At 48.0% G+C, this 24498-nt stretch overlaps 1 protein-coding gene across 1 annotated transcript in view; it reads left to right on the forward strand.

Annotated features, from left to right (window-relative positions):
• Positions 1-24247, forward strand: part of flt4 (fms related receptor tyrosine kinase 4) — a 324249-nt gene extending 300002 nt beyond the window's left edge. Inside the window, exons 24-30 of the mRNA XM_038796200.1 lie at positions 902-1013; positions 1100-1199; positions 3997-4102; positions 6431-6570; positions 11155-11275; positions 12099-12184; positions 21827-24247. Of these exons, the coding sequence (XP_038652128.1) occupies positions 902-1013; positions 1100-1199; positions 3997-4102; positions 6431-6570; positions 11155-11275; positions 12099-12184; positions 21827-22037 (876 nt within the window). The 3' untranslated portion in view covers positions 22038-24247. The remainder of the gene's footprint in view (positions 1-901; positions 1014-1099; positions 1200-3996; positions 4103-6430; positions 6571-11154; positions 11276-12098; positions 12185-21826) is intronic.
• The last annotated feature ends 251 nt before the right edge of the window (positions 24248-24498 follow it).

Below are 24498 nucleotides of genomic sequence, written 5' to 3' on the forward strand. Positions count from 1 at the left end.
GAATATTAGTGGGGGTGTGGACTATATATATTAATGGCGATTATGGGTGATTCCTGATATCTTTTTGTTTTTATATCTGATGTTTCTGTTGTCATGCGGGCTGTTGTTTGGGGGTTGGTGGGAGGATGGGATCGTTGCTGTTAATAAGGGGATTGACATTGTATTCGTTATCGTTCACTGCTTGTTGGTGGGTGTAAGTTTTGAAGAAAATGTGGAAAAGGAGAATAAAAAATATTTTTTTTTTAAATGATTGGTAACTATACTCATGTATAATGCATGATGCAATCTTAATTCTTAATTGTGAATGGACATGGATAATTTTTGAACAAATATAATATTTTGATTGGTGTATGTTAATTACTTCAGATAACAAATGAATTCAAGTCCTGCCATTGCAATTTGAGAATTAGAATAGATTATTAAACATGTGGATTAAAAAGCTGATCTCGGGAGAATAAGAGTATAAAAATGTCAGGTGGTCTCCAATGTATTTTAGGGAAGGAAACTTGCTAACATTAACTAGTCTGGCTCTATATGTGACTCTAGTCCCCCACTACTGTGGTTGACTCCTAACTGCCCTGTGAAGTAGCCTAACTGGGCACTCAGTTTATTAAATCACCAACCGTTCAAGCAGGTCTGGCACCATTTTCTCAGGGCAATTAGGAATGGGCAATAAACGCTGGCCCAAGGCAAGTGCAAGTGTTTAACTCTGAACCTAACCCGCGCCATACATGGAAATATTTGATGGGGACAGTGCAGACGGAGCTTTATTTGTCTGTAACCCATGTTGTACCTGCCCTGGGAATGTTTGAATTTTTCTGAAATGCTCAGTAGTTTGAGGGTAAGATGTCAACTAAAAGCACCATGAATGGTAACCCTTGGTTTTTATGATTTGTTCCAGGCTAGACTCCCGCTGAAGTGGATGGCGCCTGAGAGCATCTTCGACAAAGTTTACACCACTCAGAGTGATGTTTGGTCGTTTGGTGTCCTTCTATGGGAGATCTTTTCTCTGGGTGAGGAGAAATTATTGTTCAGGGCAGAGCTGGGTGGGACCGCAACGATCTCCTTCTTATCTGACTGAATTCCTGTCTTGTTTCAGGCGTTTCTCCCTATCCTGGAGTCCAGATCAATGAGGAATTCTGCCAGAGACTGCGGGAAGGCACCCGGATGCGGGCTCCGGAATACGCCACAGCAGAAATGTAATGGGCATAGCTCTGAATCCTTAGAATCATATTGGGATTAAAAGAGTTAAATCACATGACCAGGTTACAAAGAAAAGACTGGTATTGAGTTGAGTACAGAAGATTAAGGGCTGGTCAGTTACACTGTTTGAAATGTTATTAAGGGGCGAGGCTAGATAAAGAGAAACTATTTCCTCCGGAGCACAGAGCCAAAGGATACGACCTTAAAATTAGAGCGAGGCTGGTCAAGGCTGAAGTTAGGAAATATTTCTTTGTACAGAGGGTATAGAAATTTGGAACTCCCAAATTGTTGAGGCGGGAAGGTCAACTGGAAATTCCTAATACAAAATTGATTGTATTTGAAATGAAAACAGAAAATCTCAACAGGTCTGGCAGCATCAGTGGAGAAAGGAACAAAAATAACCTTTCGAGTCCAATGTAACTCTTCTTTGGAACTGGAGGAAGGCAGAAACGTGATGGGTTTTATGCTGTTGAGAAAATGGGGAGTGTTCAGTGCGGCATAAAGGGAAAGTCAGGTGGTATTTTTTTGTTTGGCAGGAGTATTCGCCATTACAGAACTAATCTGGGTAGATGGTGTGAAGATACATATTAGCCATGGGCTAATTATATGATGGAATAGGTTAGAGGATTAAATGACCTCCTTCTGCTCATTTGTACATAAAACCCAGCAGTCAGATTGTTCTGTAATATCATTGCATTAACTGTCACAGTATAGCATGTTGAATCTTGAAATCATGATGTCGAAGAAGGCCATTCAGCCCTCCATGCCTGTGTTGGCTCTCTGAGAGAGCCATCCAATTAGTTCCACTCCATCTGCTCTTTCCCTATAGTTGTGTAATTTTTCTCCCCCTTCAAGTATAGAACAAAGAAAAGTACAGCACAGGAACAAGCCCTTCGGCCATCCAGGCCTATGCCAACCATGCTGCCCATCTAACCTAAAATCCTCTACACTTCCAGGGTCCGCACCCCTCTATTCCCATCCTATTCATGTATTTATCAAGATGCCCCTTAAATGTCACTACCATACCTGATTCCACCAACTCCTCCGGCAGCGAGTTCCAGGCACCCACTACCCTCTGTGAATAAAACTTCTCTCGCATATCTCCTCTAAACTTTGCCCCTCGCACTTTCAACCTATGTCCCCCAGTAATTGGGAGCTTGCTGTGCATAAATTAGCTCCCGTCATCCCTACTTGCAAAAGTACAAATTGTGCTTAAATGGTTGTCTCGGACTTTGGGGTGCCCATGGATCATAAAGCTAAGTTTTTTAAATGTATCCTTTGGGTGTGGGCTTCACTGGCTCGGCTGGCATCCATTGCCCATCCCCAGTTGCCCTGAAGAAGGTGGTGGGATTACGATCCCGGACCAGACCACAACATTTGCTCGGATACCAGACAGGAACCCCAATCATTTTAAAATATTTGTAAGGATTCTTCCCCCCAGGAGTAACTCCACGCACAAATAGGGATATGGCCTATTCAAAAAAACATTATTATTAACACTATATTAAACTAACTTAACATCACAGATATGAGGCTTACAATGATCAGTTAAACAATACCTAACAATAAAAGGAAACCCATTAACTGATACCTTCTCTATCTCAAATCAAGCAAAACCCATCACAAGTCAAAACCATTTAAGTTTAAACACGATGGGCGGGATTCTCCGTTTCTGAGATTAATTGTTGACGCCAGCGCAGAATTCGTGGGCGTTCACGACAGCAAAACACTTCACTCCCCACACCCACTTATCCCAGCCAGCAAGATGGCACTGGTTGTGCTGGAGCGCTCCCATACAGCTGATGGGTTGGCTAGGGCCACAGGTCACTAAGGGGGGTGGCCTGTGGGGGACACCTACACGGTCCGTGGCCCTAGGTTCACAGTGCGCTGTCAGTGGCGTGCGCAGCTGCATGGCTGCCTTTCCAGCTGAGGCAATGGTGTTCCATGCCCGTCTACCCCGACCCCACAGCCCACCTCCTGGCCAACCCCTGCTACTCCCCCCAGCCCTGGCATAAGCCCCCGGCCGGTGGCACAACTGTCAGCGAACTATGGCAATGTTCGATACTTTCCATATACCCTCTCTCCCTTGTAAACATAATCATGACTTGAAAGGAGGATGATATTCCTTTTACAGCATCATAATTGCACCTTTTTCAGCCACAAAGTCTGGCTGTCTTTTGAACCAAGATTTTTTTTTTAAATTACTGCAACAGATATATACACACCCTAACCCAGGCTTTTAAAAGCATTGCTGCACCAGATGCATATAATACAATATAGATACATATAGACCAACTTCTTACATTCATGACATCGGTGTGCCATCTTCTTGAACTGTTGCAATCCATGTTTTGTATATACGTCCACAGTGTTGCTAGGGAGGGAGTTCCAGGATTTTGACCCAGCGACAGTGAAGTAACGGCGATATATTTCCAAGTCAGGATGATGAGTGACTTGGAGGGGAACATCCAGATCGTGGTGTTTCCATGTGTCTGTGAATCCCGGCCAAGGTTAGAGGAGGAAAGTGAAGTTGAGAAAGGTGACCAGCCATGTTCCTGCTGAATGACAGAGTAGGCAGTCTCATGGACCATATGGTCTACTCCTTCATCTTATTCTTTTATATAAAAAGTTCTATATAAATGCAGGTTCCCACTTAGTGACCAAGTCCTACCAGCGAACTGTGGTTTCCACATCTGAAAATGTTAAATTCTCGAGGTTCTTTGGCTGGCAGATTTCTTGGAAGACCTTGCCCAGTCTGACATTGACTAACAAGTGAAATCATTTCTTCGGCAGCTATCGTATAATGCTGGGCAGCTGGCAAGGAGAGCCAAAGGACAGGCCAACCTTTTCCGATCTGGTGGAGCTCCTCGGAGATCTGCTGCAAGCCAATGTCCAACAGGTGGGTCACCTGAAATACTTTCACTTGGTCACTCATGACTGCACTGGCTCAGCTCAATGAACGATGTTCTTTAGTAAATTCATGAGAGCAGCTCAATAGGGCAGCGGCAAGAGCCAGGGGCAAGGCACTGAATTCATTCCCTTCTCCATCCTCATTGGGCTTTCCCCTAATGGCCTCCAAATTGAAAAGTACTGACTCTCACTGGTACCATTCAGCCCAATTGAAACAGCTCACCAAATTTTCACTCTTCCCATTGGGTGTTGGCAAAGTGTCAACAATGGGGTCCAAGAGACCGGAGTTCAGTCTTGCACCCAACCAACTTCCATTTATATTTCTTAAAGCAGGATTTACTGGGCAGTGATCAGGAGTGGGAGCCCTGCTTGCATTTCTCTTGAGCTAATTGACTAACTCACGAAGCACGATTAATGGGAAGTGGGAGGAACCGGTGACCATGGAAGTTCTCCACTACTGCAGTTATCCACCACCATTTTTTCATGGGATTTGCAAGCCCAGCACTTATTGTCCATCCATTTTCATAATGGATGATCAGCCATGACCACAATGAATGGCGGAGCAGATTCGAAGGGCTGAATGGCCTCTTCCTGTGGTGGTGGTGGTGGTGAGCTGCTTTCTTGAACAGCTGCAGTCCCTGTGGTGTAGGTGCACCCACAGTGCTGTTAGGAAGGCAATTTCATGTTTTTGAGCCAAAGGCAGTGGAAGGAGGGTGATATCATTCCACGTCAGGCTGATATGTGACTTGGAGGAGATTTTGCAGGTTCCCTTGCATTTACCTTCTCGGTGGTAGAGGTTGTGGGTTTGGAAGGTGCTGCCAAAGGAGGCTTGGTGAGATTCTGCAATGCATCTTGCAAATGGTACACACTCCTGCCACGGTATTCCAGTGGTGGAGGCAGTGAATGTAGAAGGTGACAGTCGGGGTATGGATCAAGCGGGCTGCTTTGTCCTGAATGGGGTTGAGCTTCTTGAGTGTTAATCTGAGCACAAAATCTAGGCCAGCAGTGTCAGTGTGGAATAAATACTAACCTTGCAAAATGACGCCCAGATCCCAAAGAATCTTCCATCTTCTTGGTCTGTTTTGTTCGGCACTGCACAGGGTGGACAATTAACAAGCTGAGCCTTTGAAGGATCTTCCAATCATTTTCTTAGAGTGTCACTGCACCACTTGAGAGATCATCCACGATCCTCAGGAATCCTCCCATCATCTAGCCAAACAAGCCAGAATCCTGCCAGAGGGACCAACTCACAACTTTTGAATTGTTAACTGCATTTACATCCTGATCTCCTGGATTTTTTTGAGATAGGAAGCAATCTGGGGGAATACTGCACTGCCAGGAATGCAGAATTGGGCCAGTATTCTCTGGGTTTTCCAGCGGCGTGCATTGGCTTCAATGGGAAATCCCATTGACCAGCAGCGGGAAGAGAAAATCCCGTTGCCAGCGAACAGCGCACCGCGGTTCAGGGAGACTGGAGACAGGGAGACAGGAAGCCGGTGATTCAAACCGAGGCCTCATCTATACTCAGGTGGACATCAAAGGTCCAACAGCCACGCTCTTGAAGGGGTGCTCCCCCTGATGTCCCAGACCAAGATTTATCCATTAACCAGCATCACTAAGACAGATTATCTGAGCACGATCACATTGTTTATCATAGAATTTACAGTGCAGAAGGAGGCCATTCGGCCCATCGAGTCTGCACCGGCTCTTGGAAAGAGCACCTCACCCAAGGTCAACACCTCCACCCTATCCCCATAACCCAGTAACCCCACCCAACACTAAGGGCAATTTTGGACACTAAGGGCAATTTACCATGGCCAATCCACCTAACCTGCACATCTTTGGACTGTGGGAGGAAACCGGAACACCCGGAGGAAACCCACGCACACACGGGGAGGACGTGCAGACAGTGACCCAAGCCGGAATCGAACCTGGGACCCTGGAGCTGTGAAGCAATTGTGCTATGCACAATGCTACCATGCTGCCCTTTTTTCCTAACTAACGTCACCAACAAAAGCATATTTTCAGTCCATTTCTCTACCCTTTGGCTACTGTTGGTGAAATGATGAGACCTGCGACTTGCAGAGATATCGACGTCCCTTTCATTTCCCCGCTCTACGGAGCTCCCTTCTCTTTCCCGGCCAAGCAGCCAACCTGTTCAGGTTGTGGAATCTTGTTGTGCGCTGATTGGCTGCCACATTTCACACATTATAACATTGACTACAATTCAAAAGTACTTTGTTGGCTGTAAACTGCTTTGGGACATCCCGGGGTTGTGAAAGGTGCTGTATAAATTCAAGTCTATCTTTTCTTTTAGGATGGGAAAGATTACATTCCTCTCAGTATGTTGCAGTGTACAGAAGATGACTTGGGCTTTTCCCAGCCACATTCATCCATGACTCATGGACAGGATAGAGGGTCTGAATCGAGATTACGATGCGACAGTATAGGACCAAGGTAAGGGGTGTCACTTATGGCAAACAAGAGAGAGAGCATCAGACTCGCACACAGCCCACACCTCAACCGATTCAGATGGAACTCGAGGACACATTCCATTTCATTCCATTGCTCTTAATCATGTCTTCTTGGTCAGCAGCTTTTCCCAAACCATTCCCAGCTCAGGGATCTCCCCATCCCGTACTTAGAACTGGAATCTCGCTCTCTGAGATCAGTTTGTCCTTTAAACGTCAGTGGCCAATTGCAGAAATACGGCCAACAACTGCGATGCTCTCTATCCGTACCCTGTTGTCAGTGGGATCTAATTGTGAAATCCTCTGCTTCCGCCCTCTTGGACAGCCACAAAGATATTGCACATCCCAAAGCCCCCCACACCCCCCCAACTCAGCAAAACCCAATAACTTCTCCAATCCCGATCCCACCTCACACCCCATCATATTACCACAGTAGGAAACCCCATTGCCCTCTAGCACAGCAGACTTCAGTATCTCCTGCAGCACACCCAGCCCTCAGAACCCTGCGCCCCAACCCCACCCTGACACCGATTCTACCAACAGACTCCAGTAACTGCCCCAAGACTACCAGATTTTAACCCCTCCCCACATAAAGTAGCATCATGCTGGAAGACCTTTCCCCCTTCGATACCAGCAGACCACAGTATTATCTCCAGGATTCCCTAACCTCAGGAAAATGCCTGGCTTCACCAGGAACACTCCAATTCTACCAGAATCCAGAAACCTATCCATAGCTGCCACACAACTCCACACCACATCACTCCAGTACTACCCGCCAACCATACGCACAAGCCCGTGAACACTTATCTGCCAACCCACCATCACCTCTACATACACACCAACCAATCCACCGCCAGCACTACGCACATGCCCATCAACTCAATTCCAGTCCTACACACAAGCCTGAAACACATGTTCACCAATCCATCACCACCCCAACACACACACATGCCTCGAGGGCTACACAGCACCCACTGCCAGTCCAAACACATGGGACCGGGTAGTTTATGTTTAGAGTTTGTATCAGAATTTGGGTTTCATTGAGGGATGCATTGAGGGTTGGGAATGGGGTGGAGGTTGTGTTGAGGGAGGGGATTGGGGTGGAGGTTGTGTTGAGGGTGGGGATTGGGGTGGAGGTAGTGTTGAGGGAGGGGATTGGGATGGAGGTTGTGTTGAGGGAGAGGATTGGAGTGGAGGTTGTGTTGAGGGTGGGGATTCGGGTGGAGTTTGTGATGAGGATGGGGATTGGGGTGGAGGTTGTGTTGCGGGTGGGGATTGTGGTGGAGGTTGTGTTGAGGGTGGGGTTTGGGTGGAGGTTGTGTTGAGGGAGGGGATTGGGGTGGAGGTTGTGTTGAGGGTGGGGATTGGGGTGGAGGTAGTGTTGAGGGAGGGGATTGGGATGGAGGTTGTGTTGAGGGAGGGGATTGGAGTGGAGGTTGTGTTGAGGGTGGGGATTGGGGTGGAGTTTGTGATGAGGATGGGGATTGGGGTGGAGGTTGTGTTGCAGGTGGGGATTGTGGTGGAGGTTGTGTTGAGGGTGGGGTTTGGGTGGAGGTTGTGTTGAGGGAGGGGATTGGGGTGGAGGTTGTGTTGAGGGTGGGGATTGGGGTGGAGGTTGTGTTGAGGGTGGGGATTGGAGTGGAGGTTGTGTTGAGGGAGGGGATTGGGTTAGAGGTTGTGTTGAGGGTGGGGATTGGGGTGGAGGTTGTGTTGAGGGTGGGTATTGGGGTGGAAGTTGTGTTGAGGGAGGGGATTGGAGTGGAGGTTGTGTTGAGGGTGGGGATTGGGGTGGAGGTTATGTTGACGGAGGGGATTGGGGTGGAGTTTGAGATGAGGGAGGGGATTGGGGGGAGGTTGCGTTGAGGGTGGGTATTGGGGTTGAGGTTGTGTTGAGGGAGGGGATTGGGTTGGAGGTTGTGTTGAGGGTGGGGATTGGGGTGGAGGTTGTGTTGAGGGTGGGTATTGGGGTGGAAGTTGTGTTGAGGGAGGGGATTGGAGTGGAGGTTGTGTTGAGGGTGGGAATTGGGGTGGAGGTTATGTTGACGGAGGGGATTGGGGTGGAGTTTGAGATGAGGGAGGGGATTGGGGGGAGGTTGCGTTGAGGGTGGGTATTGGGGTTGAGGTTGTGTTGAGGGAGGGGATTGGGGTGGGCGTTGTGTTGAGGGAGGGGATTGAGTGGAGGTTGTGTTGAGGGTGGGGATTGGGGTGGAGGTTGTGTTGAGGGTGGGGTTTGGGGTGGACGTTGTGTTGAGGGAGTGGATTGGGGTGGAGGTTGTGTTGAGGGAGAGGATTGGAGTGGAGGTTGTGTTGAGGGTGGGGATTGGGGCGGAGGTTGTGTTGAGGGAGGCGATTGGGGTGGAGTTTGTGTTGAGGGAGGGGATTGGAGTGCAGGTTGTGTTGAGGGTGGGGAGTGGTGTGGAGGTTGTGTTGAGGGTGGGGATTTGGACGGAGGTTGTGTTGAGGGTGGGGATTTGGACGGAGGTTGTGTTGAGGGTGGGGATTTGGACGGAGGTTGTGTTGAGGGTGGGGATTGGGGTGGAGGTTGTGTTAAGGGTTTGGATTAGGTTGGAGGTTGCGTTGATGGAGGGGATTGGGGTGGAAGTTGTGTTGAGGGAGGGGATTGGGGTGGAAGTTGTGTTGAGGGAAGGGATTGGAGTGCAGGTTGTGTTCAGGGTGGGGATTGGGGTGGAGGTTGTGTTGAGGGAGGGGATTGGGGTGGAGGTTGTGTTGAGGGTGGGGATTGGGGTGGAGGTTATGTTGATGGAGGGGATTGGGGTGGAGGTTGTGTTGAGGGTGGGGATGGGGTGGAGGTTATGTTGAGGGAGGGGATTAGGGTGGAAGTTGTGTTGAGGGTGGGGATTGGGGTGGAGGTTGTGTTGAGGGTGGGGATTGGGGTGGAGGTTGTGTTGAGGGAGGGGATTGGGGTGGAGGTTGTGTTGAGGGTGGGGATTGGGGTGGAGGTTGTGTTGCGGGTGGGGATTGTGGTGGAGGTTGTGTTGAGGGTGGGGTTTGGGTGGAGGTTGTGTTGAGGGAGGGGATTGGGGTGGAGGTTGTGTTGAGGGTGGGGATTGGGGTGGTGTTATGTTGAGGGTGGGGATTGGGGTGGAGGTTGTGTTGAGGGAGGGGATTGGGGTGGAGGTAGTGTTGAGGGTGGGGATTGGGGTGGAAGTTGTGTTGAGGGTGGGGATTGGGGTGGAGGTTGTGTTGAGGGTGGGGTTTGGGTGGAGGTTGTGTTGAGGGAGGGGATTGGGGTGGAGGTTGTGTTGAGGGTGGGGATTGGGGTGGAGGTTGTGTTGAGGGAGGGGATTGGGATGGAGGTTGTGTTGAGGGTGGGGATGGGGTGGAGGTTGTGTTGAGGGAGGGGATTGGGGTGGAAGTCGTGTTGAGGGTGGGGATTGGGTTGGAGGTTGTGTTGAGGGTGGGGATTGGGGTGGAGGTTGTGTTGAGGGTGGGGATTGGAGTGCAGGTTGTGTTGAGGTTGGGGAGTGGTGTGGAGGTTGTGTTGAGGGTGGGGATTGGGGCGGAGGTTGTGTTGAGGGTGGGGTGTGGGGTGGAGGTTGTGTTGAGGGTGGGGATTGGGGTGGAGGTTGTGTTGAGGGTGGGGATTGGGGTGGAGGTTATGTTGAGGGTGGGGATTGGGTTGGAGGTTGTGTTGAGGTGGGGATTGGGGTGGAGGTTGTGTTGAGGGTGGGGATTGGGTTGGAGGTTGTGTTGAGGGTGGGGATTGGGGTGGAGGTTGTGTTGAGGGTGGGGATTGGGGTGGAGGTTGTGTTGAGGTGGGGATTGGGGTGGGAGGTTGTGTTGAGGTGGGGATTGAGGTGGAGGTTGTGTTGAGGTGGGGATTGGGGTGTAGGTTGTGTTGAGGTGGGGATTGGGGTGGGAGGTTGTGTTGAGGGTCGGGAATGGGGTGGAGGTTGTGTTGAGGGAGGGGATTGGGGTGGAGGTTGTGTTGATGTGGGGATTGGGGTGTAGGTTGTGTTGAGGTGGGGATTGGGGTGGGAGGTTGTGTTGAGGGTGGGGATTGGGGTGGAGGTTGTGTTGAGGTGGGGATTGGGGTGGAGGTTGTGTTAAGGGTGGGGATTGGGGTGGAGGTTGTGTTGAGGGTGGGGATTGGGGTGGAGGTTGTGTTGAGGGTGGGGATTGGGTTGGAGGTTGTGTTGAGGTGGGGATTGGGGTGGAGGTTGTATTGAGGGAGGGGATTGGGGTGTTGGTTGTGTTGAGGGTGGGGATTGGGGTGGAGGTTGTGTTGAGGGAGGGGATTGGGGTGGAGGTTATGTTGAGGGTGGGGATTGGGGTGGAGGTTGTGTTGAGGGTGGGGTTTGGGTTGGTGGTTGTGTTGAGGGTGGGGATTGGGGTGGAGGTTATGTTGAGGGTGGGGATTGGGTTGGAGGTTGTGTTGAGGTGGGGATTGGGCTGGAGGTTGTGTTGAGGTGGGGATTGGGGTGTAGGTTGTGTTGAGGTGGGGATTGGGTTGGAGGTTGTGTTGAGGGTGCTGTTTAGGTTGGAGGTTGCTTTGAGAGTTCGATTGGAGTTTAGGATGTGTGTCTCATGGTAAATTACTTCTCTACAGATACTATAACTGTGTCGCCTTTCCCGGACATATCAGTGGGGAGAGTCAGATGAAGTGCCCAGCAAGAGTGAAAACATTTGAAGATGTTCCTGCGGAACAGTCACTTCAACCCATGCAAAATGTGAGTATTCCGTGTCTCCCAAATTAAGGTTAACACTTTATCCATATTTAACTCCCCTTCCTCTATTGTAATTGTCTCTCTGCTTTCTGCTGTCACATCATGCTCCATTACCACACACAGCATTACGGAATAGACTAGCCAATAGATTCCGACACAGGTTGCCTTATTGTCACAGGAAGTGAATATGCCACATTACAGTGCTGATCCACTAAGATTCTGGTACCTGGAGGTTTATCTTTAGCCTGTGCTGGGTTAGCTGACCTCAGATGGAGTTTGGTGCAGCTGAAGCTGTTGCAATAGGACTCAGTTCGCCCCTGGGTTAATGAGGTTACTGAAGTATCAGCCAGAGTTCCTGTCCGGAATGTGACTACGGTTATCGAATGAGGATGAGATCAGGTTAGATTTGGGAAATATGGAAGGGTTCCCTGCTCCCATGGAACTGTACCCCAGGAATAATGACCACTTTAACAAGAGGAAATAGAAGCCATTAATTTGCATGGAAAATGAATTGGGATGGGATATAAACGGAGCAGCAGAGACACTATCGACTGTTATGTGTTGCCGGTCGGTACCAATTCACCTCCACCGAGTCCAATTCCTGTTTGTAAACTTTCAGCCCATTCTATCACTGCCTTGTTTACTTCTTCTCAGCACCACCTTTGCAATATAAAAATGTATTTGAAAGTTTATCCTGTGGATCCTATTGCGTTACATTGAACACCAACTGCTCTGCAAATAGGATAATTGCCAAAACATTGCTGCAATATTTTTGCAGTACCACAATGGCAATTTAATTTCCATTCCCTTCCAACCTCTATTTCAGGACAACCAGACAGACAGCGGGATGGTCCTGGCATCTGAAGAGCTTGAGAAGATAGAAACCAAGCATAAAAAGCAAATGGTGTTCAGGTGAGGTGGAGATAGTGGGGGAGAGGGCACTCAGGGAATGTAGGAACTGTTACATGAAACGACAACCTGCCTCATTGACTTGAAGAACTGTTGCCCTTCATTCTTTAATTCCTTAATTAATGTCCTTTTTTGCTGGTGCAGGCAAGAAATGAGCAGAGCACTTTTCATTACAGGCATTCAGTGTGAGCATAAGTAGTCCCTGGGTTAGATACAGGGTAAAGCTCCCTCTACACTGTATCCATCAAACTCTCCCAGGACAGGTACAGCACGGGGTTAGATACAGAGTAAAGCTCCCTCTAAACTGTATCCATCAAACACTCCCAGGACAGGTACAGCACGGGGTTAGATACAGAGTAAAGCTCCCTCTACACTGTCCCCATCAAACACCCGCAGATCAGGATCGCACGGGGTTAGATACAGAGTAAAGCTCCCTCCACACTGTCCCCATTAAACACTCCCAGGACAGGTACAGCACGGGGTTAGATACAGAGTAAAGCTGCCTCCACACTGTCCCCATCAAACAATGCCAAGACAGGTACAGCACGGGGTTAGATACAGAATAAAGCTCCCTCTATACTTACCCCAGCAAACACTCCCAGGACAGGTAAAACACAAGGTTAGATTCAGAGTAAAGCTCCCGCGACACTGTCCCCATCAAACACTCCCAGGCCAGGTACAGCACGGAGTTAGATACAGAGTAAAGCTCCCTCTACACTGTTCCCATCAAACACTCCCAGGCCAGGTACAGCACGGAGTTAGATACAGAGTAAAGATCCATCTACACTCTCCCTATCAAACACTCCCAGGACATGTACAGCACAGGGTTAGATACAGAGTAAAGATCCATCTGTACTGTCCCCATCAAACACTCCCAGGGCAGGTACAGCACAATGTTAGATACAGAGTAACAATCCATCTAGACTGTCCTCATTAAAGACTCCCAAGCCATGTACAGCATGGGGTTAGATACAGAATAAAGCTCCCTCTACACTGTCTCCATCAAACACTGCCAGGACAGGTACAGCACGGGGCTAGATACAGAGCAAAGCCTCCTCTACACTGTTCCATCAAATTCTCCCCAGCGGGTACAGCACAGGTTAGGTAAAGAGTAAAACTCCCTCTATAATAATAATAATCTTTATCAGCATCACAAGTAGGCTTAGATTAACACTGCAATGAAGTTACTGTGAAAATCCCCTAGTCGCCACATTCCGGCGCCTGTTCGGGTACACTGAGGGAGAATTCAGAATGTCCAATTCACGTAACAAGCACGTCTTTAAGGACTTGTGGGAGGAAACTGGAGCACCCGGAGGAAACCCACGCAGACACAGGGAGAACATGCAGACTCCGCACAGTGACAGTGACCCAAGCCGGAATCGAACCCAAGTCCCTAATGCTGTGAAGCAACAATACTAACCACTGTGCTACCGTGCTGCCCTACATTGTCCTCATCAAACACTCCCAAGGCAGGTACAGTTTGGGGTTAGATACAGAGTAAAGCTCCCTCTACACTGTCCCCATCAAACACTCCCAGGACAGGTACAGCACGGGGTTAGATACAGAGTAAAGCTCCCTCCATTCTGTCCTCATCAAATGCTCCTCGGGCAGGTACAGCACGGGGTTAGATAGAGAGTAAAGCTCCCTCTACACTGACCCCATCAAACACTCCCAGGACAGGTACAGCACGGGGTTAGATACAGAGTAAAGCTCCCTCTACACTGTCCCCATCAAACACTCCCAGGACAGGTACAGCACAGGGTTAGATACAGAATAAAACACCCTCTCAGGTCTCCTTACCTGAGAAAGGACGTACTGGCGCTGGAGGGTGTGCAGAGGAGATTCACTAGGTTAATCCCAGAGCTGAAAGGGTTGGATTACAAGGAGAGGTTGAGTAGGCTGAGACTGCACTCGTAGGAATTTAGAAGGATGTGGCGGGATCTTATAGAAACATATAAAATTATGAAGGGACTAGATAGGATAGATGCGGGTAGGTTATTTCCACTGGCGGGTGAAAACAGAACTAGGGGGCATAGCCTCAAAATAAAGGGAAGTAGATTTAGGACTGAGTTTAGGAGGAACTTCTTCACCCAAAGGGTTGTGAATCTATAGAATTCCTTGCCAAATGAAGCAGTTGAGGCTCCTTCGTTAAATGTTTTAAAGATAAAGATAGATTGTTTTTTGAAGAATAAAGGGATTAAAGGTTATGGTGTTCGAGCCGGAAAGTGGAGCTGAGTCCACAAAAGATCAGCCATGATCTCATTGAATGGCGGAGCAGGCTCGAGGGGCCTGATGGCCTACTCCTACTCCTAGTTCTTATGTTCTTACACTATCCCATCCACCACTCCCAGGGCAGGTAAAACATGGGTTAAATACAAGATAAAGACTCTCCAAATGAAATTGGCAACATTGAAATGAAGTTGTCTCAGAGATTGGAAATGGAGGTAGTGATCAACAATTGTTTCTCAACCTGAAGGAAGGTAGACAATAGAGTGTCCTAGAGATTGGTATGAAGAACGCTGTTTTTCATGACATACAGTAATAATCTAGACATGGGTGTTTAGGGCACAATTTCAAGCTTTGCAGATGATACAAAACTTGAAAGCATTGGGAATTGTAAGCAGCGTCGGGTTGCACTTGAAGAAATAGTTTCTATGGAATGGGGACACAAGTGGCAGGTGGCTAAACCTTGTTCTTCTATGCCGTGACTATTTTATACTGTTAGGATACCAGACCAGACCTCAACTTCTGTTAGGGTACCAGATGAGAACCCCAAACAATGTTTCTTTAATTTGTAAAACTGTGAGGAAAGGCTACTTCACCCCAGGAGTATTGACTCTGACCAATAGGTATTTTTTGTGTTTAAAAAAAATGTAATTTAAACACAGAATTAACCACATTAACATGAAAGAAATAGCTTTACAATTCACAGTTTAACAGGTCTTAAATAAAAGGAAAACCTTGAACAAACTATCTACACCTGCCAATAATTCCAATTAAGGACCCAATACAGTGCAAATGCCACTTATAAATAAAGTTAACAAAACAGGTTACTTACTCATCCATGTAGAGACTTTTGGTGAGAGATCTTTTCAAGAGCACATCCAATAATCTTTTGCTCAACCAAATAACATTTGACAAAACTGCTGTTCAACATCAAATGCGATAACAGACTACAAAACTACAGACAGACCTGGCTCCTCCCATTAATTACATCATCTGTATCCTGCTAAGTTCCATGACACGCTTAGCTAGGACTAAACACCAGTCCCACATACATTATCTACACTCGAGGGAATCTCCAGCCATCAAGAAACTATTCCATTAGTCCTTTATCCGTAACCAAGTAAGTGGTTGGAATGAATGATTACCTCATCTTTCACAACTCTTCAATTACAGCTTTAGTAGGTATACTGTCTTTATGTATTTTAAACCAGGGTTTTTAATAACATTATTGCCACAAATATGAAATATAACGATTTCTACATTATCGTACACTATCAGTACACTATCAAACACTCCTGGGGCAGGTTCAGCATGGGTTTAGATGTAGAGTAAAATTTCTTCTATACTGTTCCATCAAAGACTGTTACTCAACCTTTCTTTTTAAACTGGAAAATGTAACTATTCTACCAAATATATCAGGTTCAGCTCTGAGTCTCTCCTTCCATTTGAATCTCAGTTTCACAGCATGTTGAGGGATGGAGGGTCACATACGTAGCAGCATGGTTGCACAATGGTTAGCAAAGTTGCTTCACAGCTCCAGGGTCCCAGGTTCGATTCTCAGCTGGGTCACTGTCTGTGCGGACTCTGAACGTTCTCCCCGTGTCTGTGTGGGTTTCCTCCAGGTGCTCCGGCTTCCTCCCACAAGTCCAAAGATGTGCAGGTCAGGTGGATTGGCCATGACAAATTGGCCTTAGCGTTCAAAAGGGTTGGGTGGGGTTGCGGGGATTGGGTGGAGATGTGGACTTGGATGGGGTGCTCTTTCCAAGGGCCGGTGCAGACTCGATGGGCCGAATTGCCTCCTTCTGCACTGTGAATTCTATGATTCTATACCCCTCACACTCTCCCTTTGGCCACACCATGCACTCCACCCCAATCAAACATCAGGCATTTGTTGCATTAGCAGCATGTATCCAACAGCACAGTCCTTCCCAGATAAACAATGCTGTGTAGCACCAGCTCGGAGATGGAAGCAGGAACCAACCTGCCTGTCAGACTGGGACACAGTGCATCAGGAGCAGTGGAACTCCATGGCAGAAAGGCTTTGTTGCACTCACCCCGAAGTCTCTGGCGAACTGAAGACTGTTGTATTACCGTCCATGGTGATGTGTTATATTCTTTGTCCTTTGTTCCAGAATGATCCAATGTATTGTCTACAAAGAATTCACCAATCAGAGATGTAATAATTAACCCTTCACTAACCTGACTCATTACAAAGACTATCTTGTGCAAGCACCCGTTAGTAATTGGGTATGGCACCGATGTAAATGCTGCCAATTCTGTTTTCAGTAGCTTTTTTGTTAATTTGTGCACGGCATGACATCTTCAATCTTTTATTATTGCCACAAGTAGGCTTACATTAACACTGCAATGAAGATATTATGAAAATCCCCTCGTTGCCACACCCCGGCGCCTGTTTGGGTACACAGCGGGAGAATTCAGAATGTCCAATTCACCGAACAGCATATCTTTTGGGACGTGTGGGAGGAAACCGGAACACCCGTGTGACAGTGTGACACTGCCAGAGTGCCAGGCTGGCAGTGTCAAGGTGCCCAGATGATAGAGGGAGTGCAAGGGCGCCACCCTGCTCTGTCCCCAACCACTTGGGGTGCCTCTAACAGCCTGGGAACCCCCCCCCCCCCCCCCCCCCCCAGGTGCCATTACGACTGGTCCATCTTTGTGGAAACCAGGACAACAACGGCGCCCTGGGGAGGTCTCCCAGACATGGCCAGACGTGAGCCTCTTTTAAATATGCACATCTGGATCACGCCCAGCCAGGGTCGAATCTGGATCCTCAATAATGTGAGACAGCAGTGCTAACCACTGCGCCACCCTGCCTCGTGAGAAAATCTGACGAAGCAGGGTGGCACAGTGGCGCAGTGGTTAGCACTGCTGTCTCACAGCATCGAGATACAGGTTCGACCCCGGCCCCCGGTCACTGTCCGTGAGGAGTTTGCACATTCTCCCCGTGTTTGCGTGGGTCTCACTCCCACAGCCCAAAGATGTGCAGGGTAGGCGAATTAGCCACGCTAAATTGCCCCTTATTTGGAAAAAAAAATGAATTGGATACTTTCAATTTATATTTTTTTTAATCACCCGAGGCATTCCGAGCATCACCAGCAAAAACCAGCAAAGAATGACTAAGAAATTAATAAGGGGGAAAAAATTCGAGTACAGGAGAAAGATAGCCAGGAGAGTGGTACTGAGCAAATTAGGGGCCAGTTTAGTTCAGTTGGCTGGTCAGCTGTTTGTGATGCAGAGCAAGGCCAGCAGCGTGGGTTTAATTCCCGTACCGGCTGAGGTTATTCATGTAGGCCCCACCTTGTCAACCTTTCCCTCACCTGAGGTGTGGTGATCCTCAGGTTACATCACCACCGGTCAGCTCTCCCCCCTCAAAGTGGAAAGCAGCCTATGGTCATCTGGGACTATGGTGACTTTACTGAGCAAATTGTTGGCGATGCAGGCTGACCATAGTTGATGCGTTGGCTTCAATTTTCCAAAATTCTCTAGATTCGGGGATGGTTCCGTGAGATTGTAAAATAACTTTATTCAAAAAGGGAGAGCAAGATTTCCTCCTTTATGAGGAAAAATTGGCGAGGCCAGGCTTGTATCTGCTGGAGTTTAGAAGATGTGAAGATTTAGAAGAGGTGACTTGATTGGAACATATAAGACCCTGAGGAGTCCGGACAGGGTGGATGTGGAAAGGACATTTGCTCTTGAGGGAGAATCTGGAACTATTTAAAAATAAGGGGCCACCCATTTAAGACAGATTAGAAGAATTCTTTCCTCTGAGAAGATAGTGAGTTTTTTGAATGTCCTCCTCAAAAGGCAGTGGAAGAGAGTCTGTGAATGCTTCCAAGGCAGAGGCTGATATATTCTTGATAAACAAAGGGATGAAGGGTTATTGGGGGAAGACGGGAGGTAACAATCAGGATCAGTAACGATCTTATTCAACGACAGAGCAGGCCCAAAGGGCCGAGAGGCCTATTCCTGTTCCTAACTTGTCTGTTCATATGTTTGACAGAAAGCAGGAAAATACAGGCCAGTTAGCTTAACATCTGTAATAGGGAAAATGTTTGAAACTATTATTAAATACGTTATAGCGGGCCACTGAGAAAAATTCAAAGTAATGAGGCAGAGTCGACATGGTTTTGTGAAAGGGAAATTATGGTTAACCAATTTATTGGAGGTCTTTGAAGAAGTAGCATATGCTATGGTAAATAGGAACTGGTGGATGTACTGTACTTAGATTTCCAGAAGGCATTTATAAAGCGCTTTATCAAAGGTATTGCAGAAAATAAAAGCTCATGGTTTAGGGGATAACTAAGTCCCCACGCCAGCGGGAAAACCATTCCGGGCCCCCAAGGTGAGGAATTCTCCACTTACCTCCACTTTCTCGGGGGCTAGGTGGACGCCGGAGGGGCTGGCGCCACTCCAGCGGGCCAGATCACCGCGGAGGCTCACCCCGGGGTCGGATTCCCCCGCGCCCCCCCGAGGACCGCCCCAGCTGACTTACCTGCCAGGATCCGCCGGTACATGAGCTGAGTGATTCACGCCGGCGAGACAGGTCACAAATGGACGGCTGCTCGGCCCATCAGGTCCAGAGATTTGCCAGGGGTGTCCGCTACCAACGGCCCCCAACCGGCGTGGCGTGAATCCCGCCCCCGCCCGAAAAACAGCGCCGGAGAATACGGCAGCCGGCGTCGGGGCAGCCGGGCAGGATTCGTGCTGCCCCCCGGGGATTCTCTGACCCGGCGGGGGGGGTCGGAGATTCCTGTTGAAGGAGTGGCCCATTTAAAACAGAGGTGAGGAGGTGTTTTTGGCCACAGCAGGTCATAAACTTTCTTCCTCAAAAAACATTGGAAGCAGAGTCATTGAATATTTTAAGACCGAGTTGGAGAGATTCGTGACTAACAATGGGGGTGAAAGGTTATTTGGGGGGGGCAGGAATGTGGGGTTGATGGAACCATCAATTCACGAGACACATGCTTTCAGATATGAACAGTGGTTTTAATCTACTTACTTCAGAACCAGCCTGTTACCCGTTGAACTCTCGATGAACTCAGGCTGGCTCTGGACACGGTTATTTATACAGCAGTCTAGGGGAGGAGTCGTGGGCGGAGCCAAGGGTGGAGCCCTGTACAAACTCCTGAGCATTCCCAGAGCTACTCCCCCTAGTGGTCGGATAACGCTACTGCGCTTACAATAGTATTGGTAAATACAGTGTGAATTACTAAGTGACATTCACCACAGGGGTTGAGGGCACAGTCAGATCAGCCGTGATCTTATTGAATGGAAGAGCAGGCGTGAGGGGCCGAGTGGCCTTCTCTTGCTCCTAATTCGCATCCTCGTATGTTGAGCCAATGTGAAAGAAAGTTATTCTCAATCCCAAGGGACTGTCTGAGCGAGGTTAGAGGTCACAAGTCAGCCAAAAAGATGCTGTCACTTGTTCAACATCAGCCTTACCAACCAATGTGATTGCTGCTGAAAGAAGTAATCACCAAGTGCTTGCATTTCAGTAGCACAGTTATAGTAAAACACCCCAAACGCTGCAAAGGAGGCATTTAACACTGAGCCACATGAGATATCAGGACAGGCGACAGAAACCTTGATCAAAGAGGTAAATTTTAAGGAATGTTTTAAAGGAGGGGAGACGAATAGAGAGACAGAGATGTTCAGGGAGGGAAGTGCAGAGCTCAGGGTCTATCAGCTGATGGCGTGTCTGCCAATGTTTAGTGATGGGAATTGGAAAAGCGCAGAAACCTCAGAGGGGTGAAGCCACATAAGAACATAAGAAGCGAAAATCCTGAATTCACTCAACAGGTCTGGCAGCATCTGTGGAGAGAGAAACACAGTTAAAGTTTCAAGTCGATTGACCTTGTTACAGAACTGAAAAGGGATAGAAATGTGATGAATTATATACTGGTGGAGGGGGGCGGAGGCAGAATGGAAAGTCAGTGATGGGTTTGAACGAAGACGATTGGCAAAGATGTTTTGGACATGCGACAAGGGGCTGATAATGGTGCCATTAGGGGCTGAAGACTGTTAATAGTGGCAAAGGTAAGATAGCAGAATGTGTTCATCGAACAACAAAGATCAGCAAACTGGGAGCAAAACTAAACAAAATTGGATGGATTGGATTTGTTTATTGTCACATGTACCGAGGTTCAGTGAAAAGTTTTGTTCTGCATACAGTCCAGACAGATCATTCCATACATGGAAAAAAAACAGAGGACATGCATAAATACACAATGTAAACACATAGACACAGGCATCAGTGAAGCATACAGGAGTGTAGTACTGCTCAGTAGAGAAGATGTGCGAAGAGATCAGTTCAGTTCATAAGAGGGTCATTCAAAAGTCTGATAACAGCGGAGAAGAAGCTGTTATTGAATATATTAGTGTTGCTCTCAGACTTTTGTATCTCCTGCCCAATGGAAGAAGTTGAAAGAGTGAATAACCCGGGTGAGAGGGACTCTTTGATTATGCTGCCCGCTTTCCCAAGGCAGCGGGAGGTGTAGACAGAGTCAATGGATGGGAGGCGGGTTCGCTTGATGGGCTGTGTTCACAACTCTCTGAAGTTTTTGACAGTTTTGGGCCGAGCAGTTGCCATACCAGGCTGTGATGCAGCCAGATAGGATGCTTTCTATGGTGCATCTGTAAAAGTTGGTAAGAGTCAATGTGGACATGTCGAATTTCCTTAGTTATCTGAGAAAGTATAGACACTGTAGACATTCTTGAAACAAAGAACAATACAGCACAGGAACAGGCCCTTCCGCCCTCCAAGCCTGACATGGTGGAAACACCAACCTTGGCCAAAACCCTCAGCATTTCCTTGTGCCGTATACCTCTATACCCATCCTATCCATGTTTTTGTCAAGATGCCTTTTGAACGCTGTAGTGTTGATGTGGGTGGACCAGGATAGATTTTTGGTGATGTGCACACCTCAGAATTTGAAGCTGTCAACCATCTCCATCTCAGCCCCATTGATGCTGACAGGGGTGTGTACAGTACTTTGCTTCCTGAAGTCAATGGCCAGCTCTTTAGTTTTGCTGACATTGAGGGAGAGATTGTTGTTGTTACACCACTTCACTAGGTTTTCTATCTCCCTCCTGTATAAGGGACAGTGGCCATGTGGGGGAGGGCTGAGTTGTGTTGGGACAAGCCGGGGTACTGAATATAGAAAACAAAAAGAGAGTGTCAAAATGGAGGGGAACGTTCACAGTCTAAAGTTGTTGAACTCAGTGTTGAGTCCAAAATGCTGTAACATGCCTAATCGGAGAATGAGGTGTTGTGCTTCCTATTTGCATTTGATGTACGTGTGCGCGGAGGGGGCCAGAGGTAGAGAGAGAGCAATGACATCCTGCTCCAACCTTTTGGGTCATCGCTTAACTCCTGTTTCTTTTCTCCTTTCACGATAGAAAACCCTCAAGTCAAAACACAGACGTGGCCTCGGAGTTTTGCAGACTGCCGGACAGGTGTAAATGCAGATTAACCTGGTGTCCCGAGACCTCGGGGCTGACCATTCACAGCAATGACTATGGACATCTCTCACACGGCGCTCAGGAGCGCGAGGGACGGAGTACACTGCCTGTCGATCCCATCACCCCAGAAAGCATCGCCCGCTTCTAGGACCCGCCTCCCGCTGGGAGCTCCTCCGCAGGAAGCCTGGTTCACTGTCTCAGCCGAATGCAACATTTTAGACTATGTTTCAGCAAATATCTTGCTCGTTCTAAGCAGTTCTTCCACTGCAACTGGCGTGAAGTGACAAATATCGAGGGAACCAGAGAGGTGGATTTTCAGCTGACTTCCTGGGTGTGTAACTCATTCACTATACAAACAGCCCGGTTTTCAATTGCAGTCATTTCACCGCAAATGAAAATTTGGGAATCTCTATATCCAGCTGCCTGGGAATAAGTTTGAAACCTGCCCCAGTTGTGTTGGAGGACATTAGCTATCCAAAAACAGAAACTATACATAACCAGATTTGTAATTATGACTTCATTCGAAGAGTCCTTTTGAAAGTCTGTGTTGGTTTCTATTAGTTTTACTTTTTTTTTCCTCGAGGTTTATTGCCAAGTTCAGATATTTACTGGGAAGCTGTGTATTTTGACACTGCGATATAAAAATAATAGAGTTTAACTTTGAACATTTACAAGTTGCTTGTACGCAGGTTCCACACTGGGAGAGGGGCAAGAATACCCAACTTCTCAGTGTCGACTATTTGTCGTGAGATTGTTAATGTTTGCATAAAGAACGTCTGCACGATTTCACATTAAATAGTAAGCAGCCAAAATTCAAGTGATTTCTTTTCTGAAGTATTGTTTATCGTTGAGATATTGAGTTATTCAATATTTCTGTCTCAGACAGTCTCTCTCTCTCTCTCTCTGTCACAATCCCTCACACCTGATTATCACATCCTGCTACCCTGTATCTGTGTTGCCAATTTACTGGATTGTCCGACCCTGACACATAAACTAGAGAAAAGGTGTTGAGATTACTATACAGAGAACAATAACTTGCATTATATAGCGCCTTTCATGACCTTTTGATTTACCAAAGTGCTTTCCCAGCCATTGAAGTACTTTTGAAGTGTAGTCACTGTGGTGAAGTCGGAAACACGACAGCCTATTTATACACAGCAAAATCCCACAAACAGCAATGAAATAAATGACCAAATAATATTTTTAATATTGCTGAAGGATAAATATTAGCCAGGAGACTGGGAGCTAACTCCCTTGCTCTTCTTCAAACTCCAGACTGTGCTCCTGTCTAGCCACTACCCAGACTGCGCTACTATCCAGCCATGACCCCAGACTGCACTCCTGTTAGCTGCTACCCAGACTGCACTACTATCTAGCCATGACCCCAGGCTGCACTACTATCTAGCCATGACCCCAGACTGCACTACTATCTAGCCATGACCCCAGACTGCACTACTATCTAGCCATGACCCCAGGCTGCACTACTATCTAGCCATGACCCCAGGCTGCACTACTATCTAGCCATGACCCCAGGCTGCACTACTATCTAGCCATGACCCCAGACTGCACTACTATCTAGCCATGACCCCAGACTGCACTACTATCTAGCCATGACCCCAGACTGCACTACTATCTAGCCATGACCCCAGGCTGCACTACTATCTAGCCATGACCCCAGGCTGCACTACTATCTAGCCATGACCCCAGGCTGCACTACTATCTAGCCATGACCCCAGACTGCACTACTATCTAGCCATGACCCCAGACTGCACTACTATCTAGCCATGACCCCAGACTGCACTACTATCTAGCCATGACCCCAGACTGCACTACTATCTAGCCATGACCCCAGGCTGCACTACTATCTAGCCATGACCCCAGGCTGCACTACTATCTAGCCATGACCCCAGACTGCACTACTATCTAGCCATGACCCCAGACTGCACTACTATCTAGCCATGACCCCAGACTGCACTACTATCTAGCCATGACCCCAGACTGCGCTACTGTCTAACTGCGAACCCAGACTGCACTACTATCTAGCCATGACCCCAGACTGCACTACTATCTAGCCATGACCCCAGACTGCACTACTATCTAGCCATGACCCCAGGCTGCACTACTATCTAGCCATGACCCCAGACTGCACTACTATCTAGCCATGACCCCAGGCTGCACTACTATCTAGCCATGACCCCAGACTGCACTACTATCTAGCCATGACCCCAGACTGCACTACTATCTAGCCATGACCCCAGGCTGCACTACTATCTAGCCATGACCCCAGACTGCACTACTATCTAGCCATGACCCCAGACTGCACTACTATCTAGCCATGACCCCAGACTGCACTACTATCTAGCCATGACCCCAAGCTGCACTACTATCTAGCCATGACCCCAGACTGCACTACTATCTAGCCATGACCCCAGGCTGCACTACTATCTAGCCATGACCCCAGACTGTGCTCCTGTCTAACTGCGAACCCAGACTGCGCTCCTGTCTAGCCGCTACCCAGACTGCACTCCTGTCTAGCCGCTACCTAGACTGCCCTCCTGTCTAGCCGCTACCCAGATTGCACTCCTGTCTAGCCGCTACCCAGACTGCAC

The sequence above is a fragment of the Scyliorhinus canicula genome, chromosome 4 (genome assembly GCF_902713615.1).
Source record: "Scyliorhinus canicula chromosome 4, sScyCan1.1, whole genome shotgun sequence".
Taxonomy (NCBI): domain Eukaryota; kingdom Metazoa; phylum Chordata; class Chondrichthyes; order Carcharhiniformes; family Scyliorhinidae; genus Scyliorhinus; species Scyliorhinus canicula.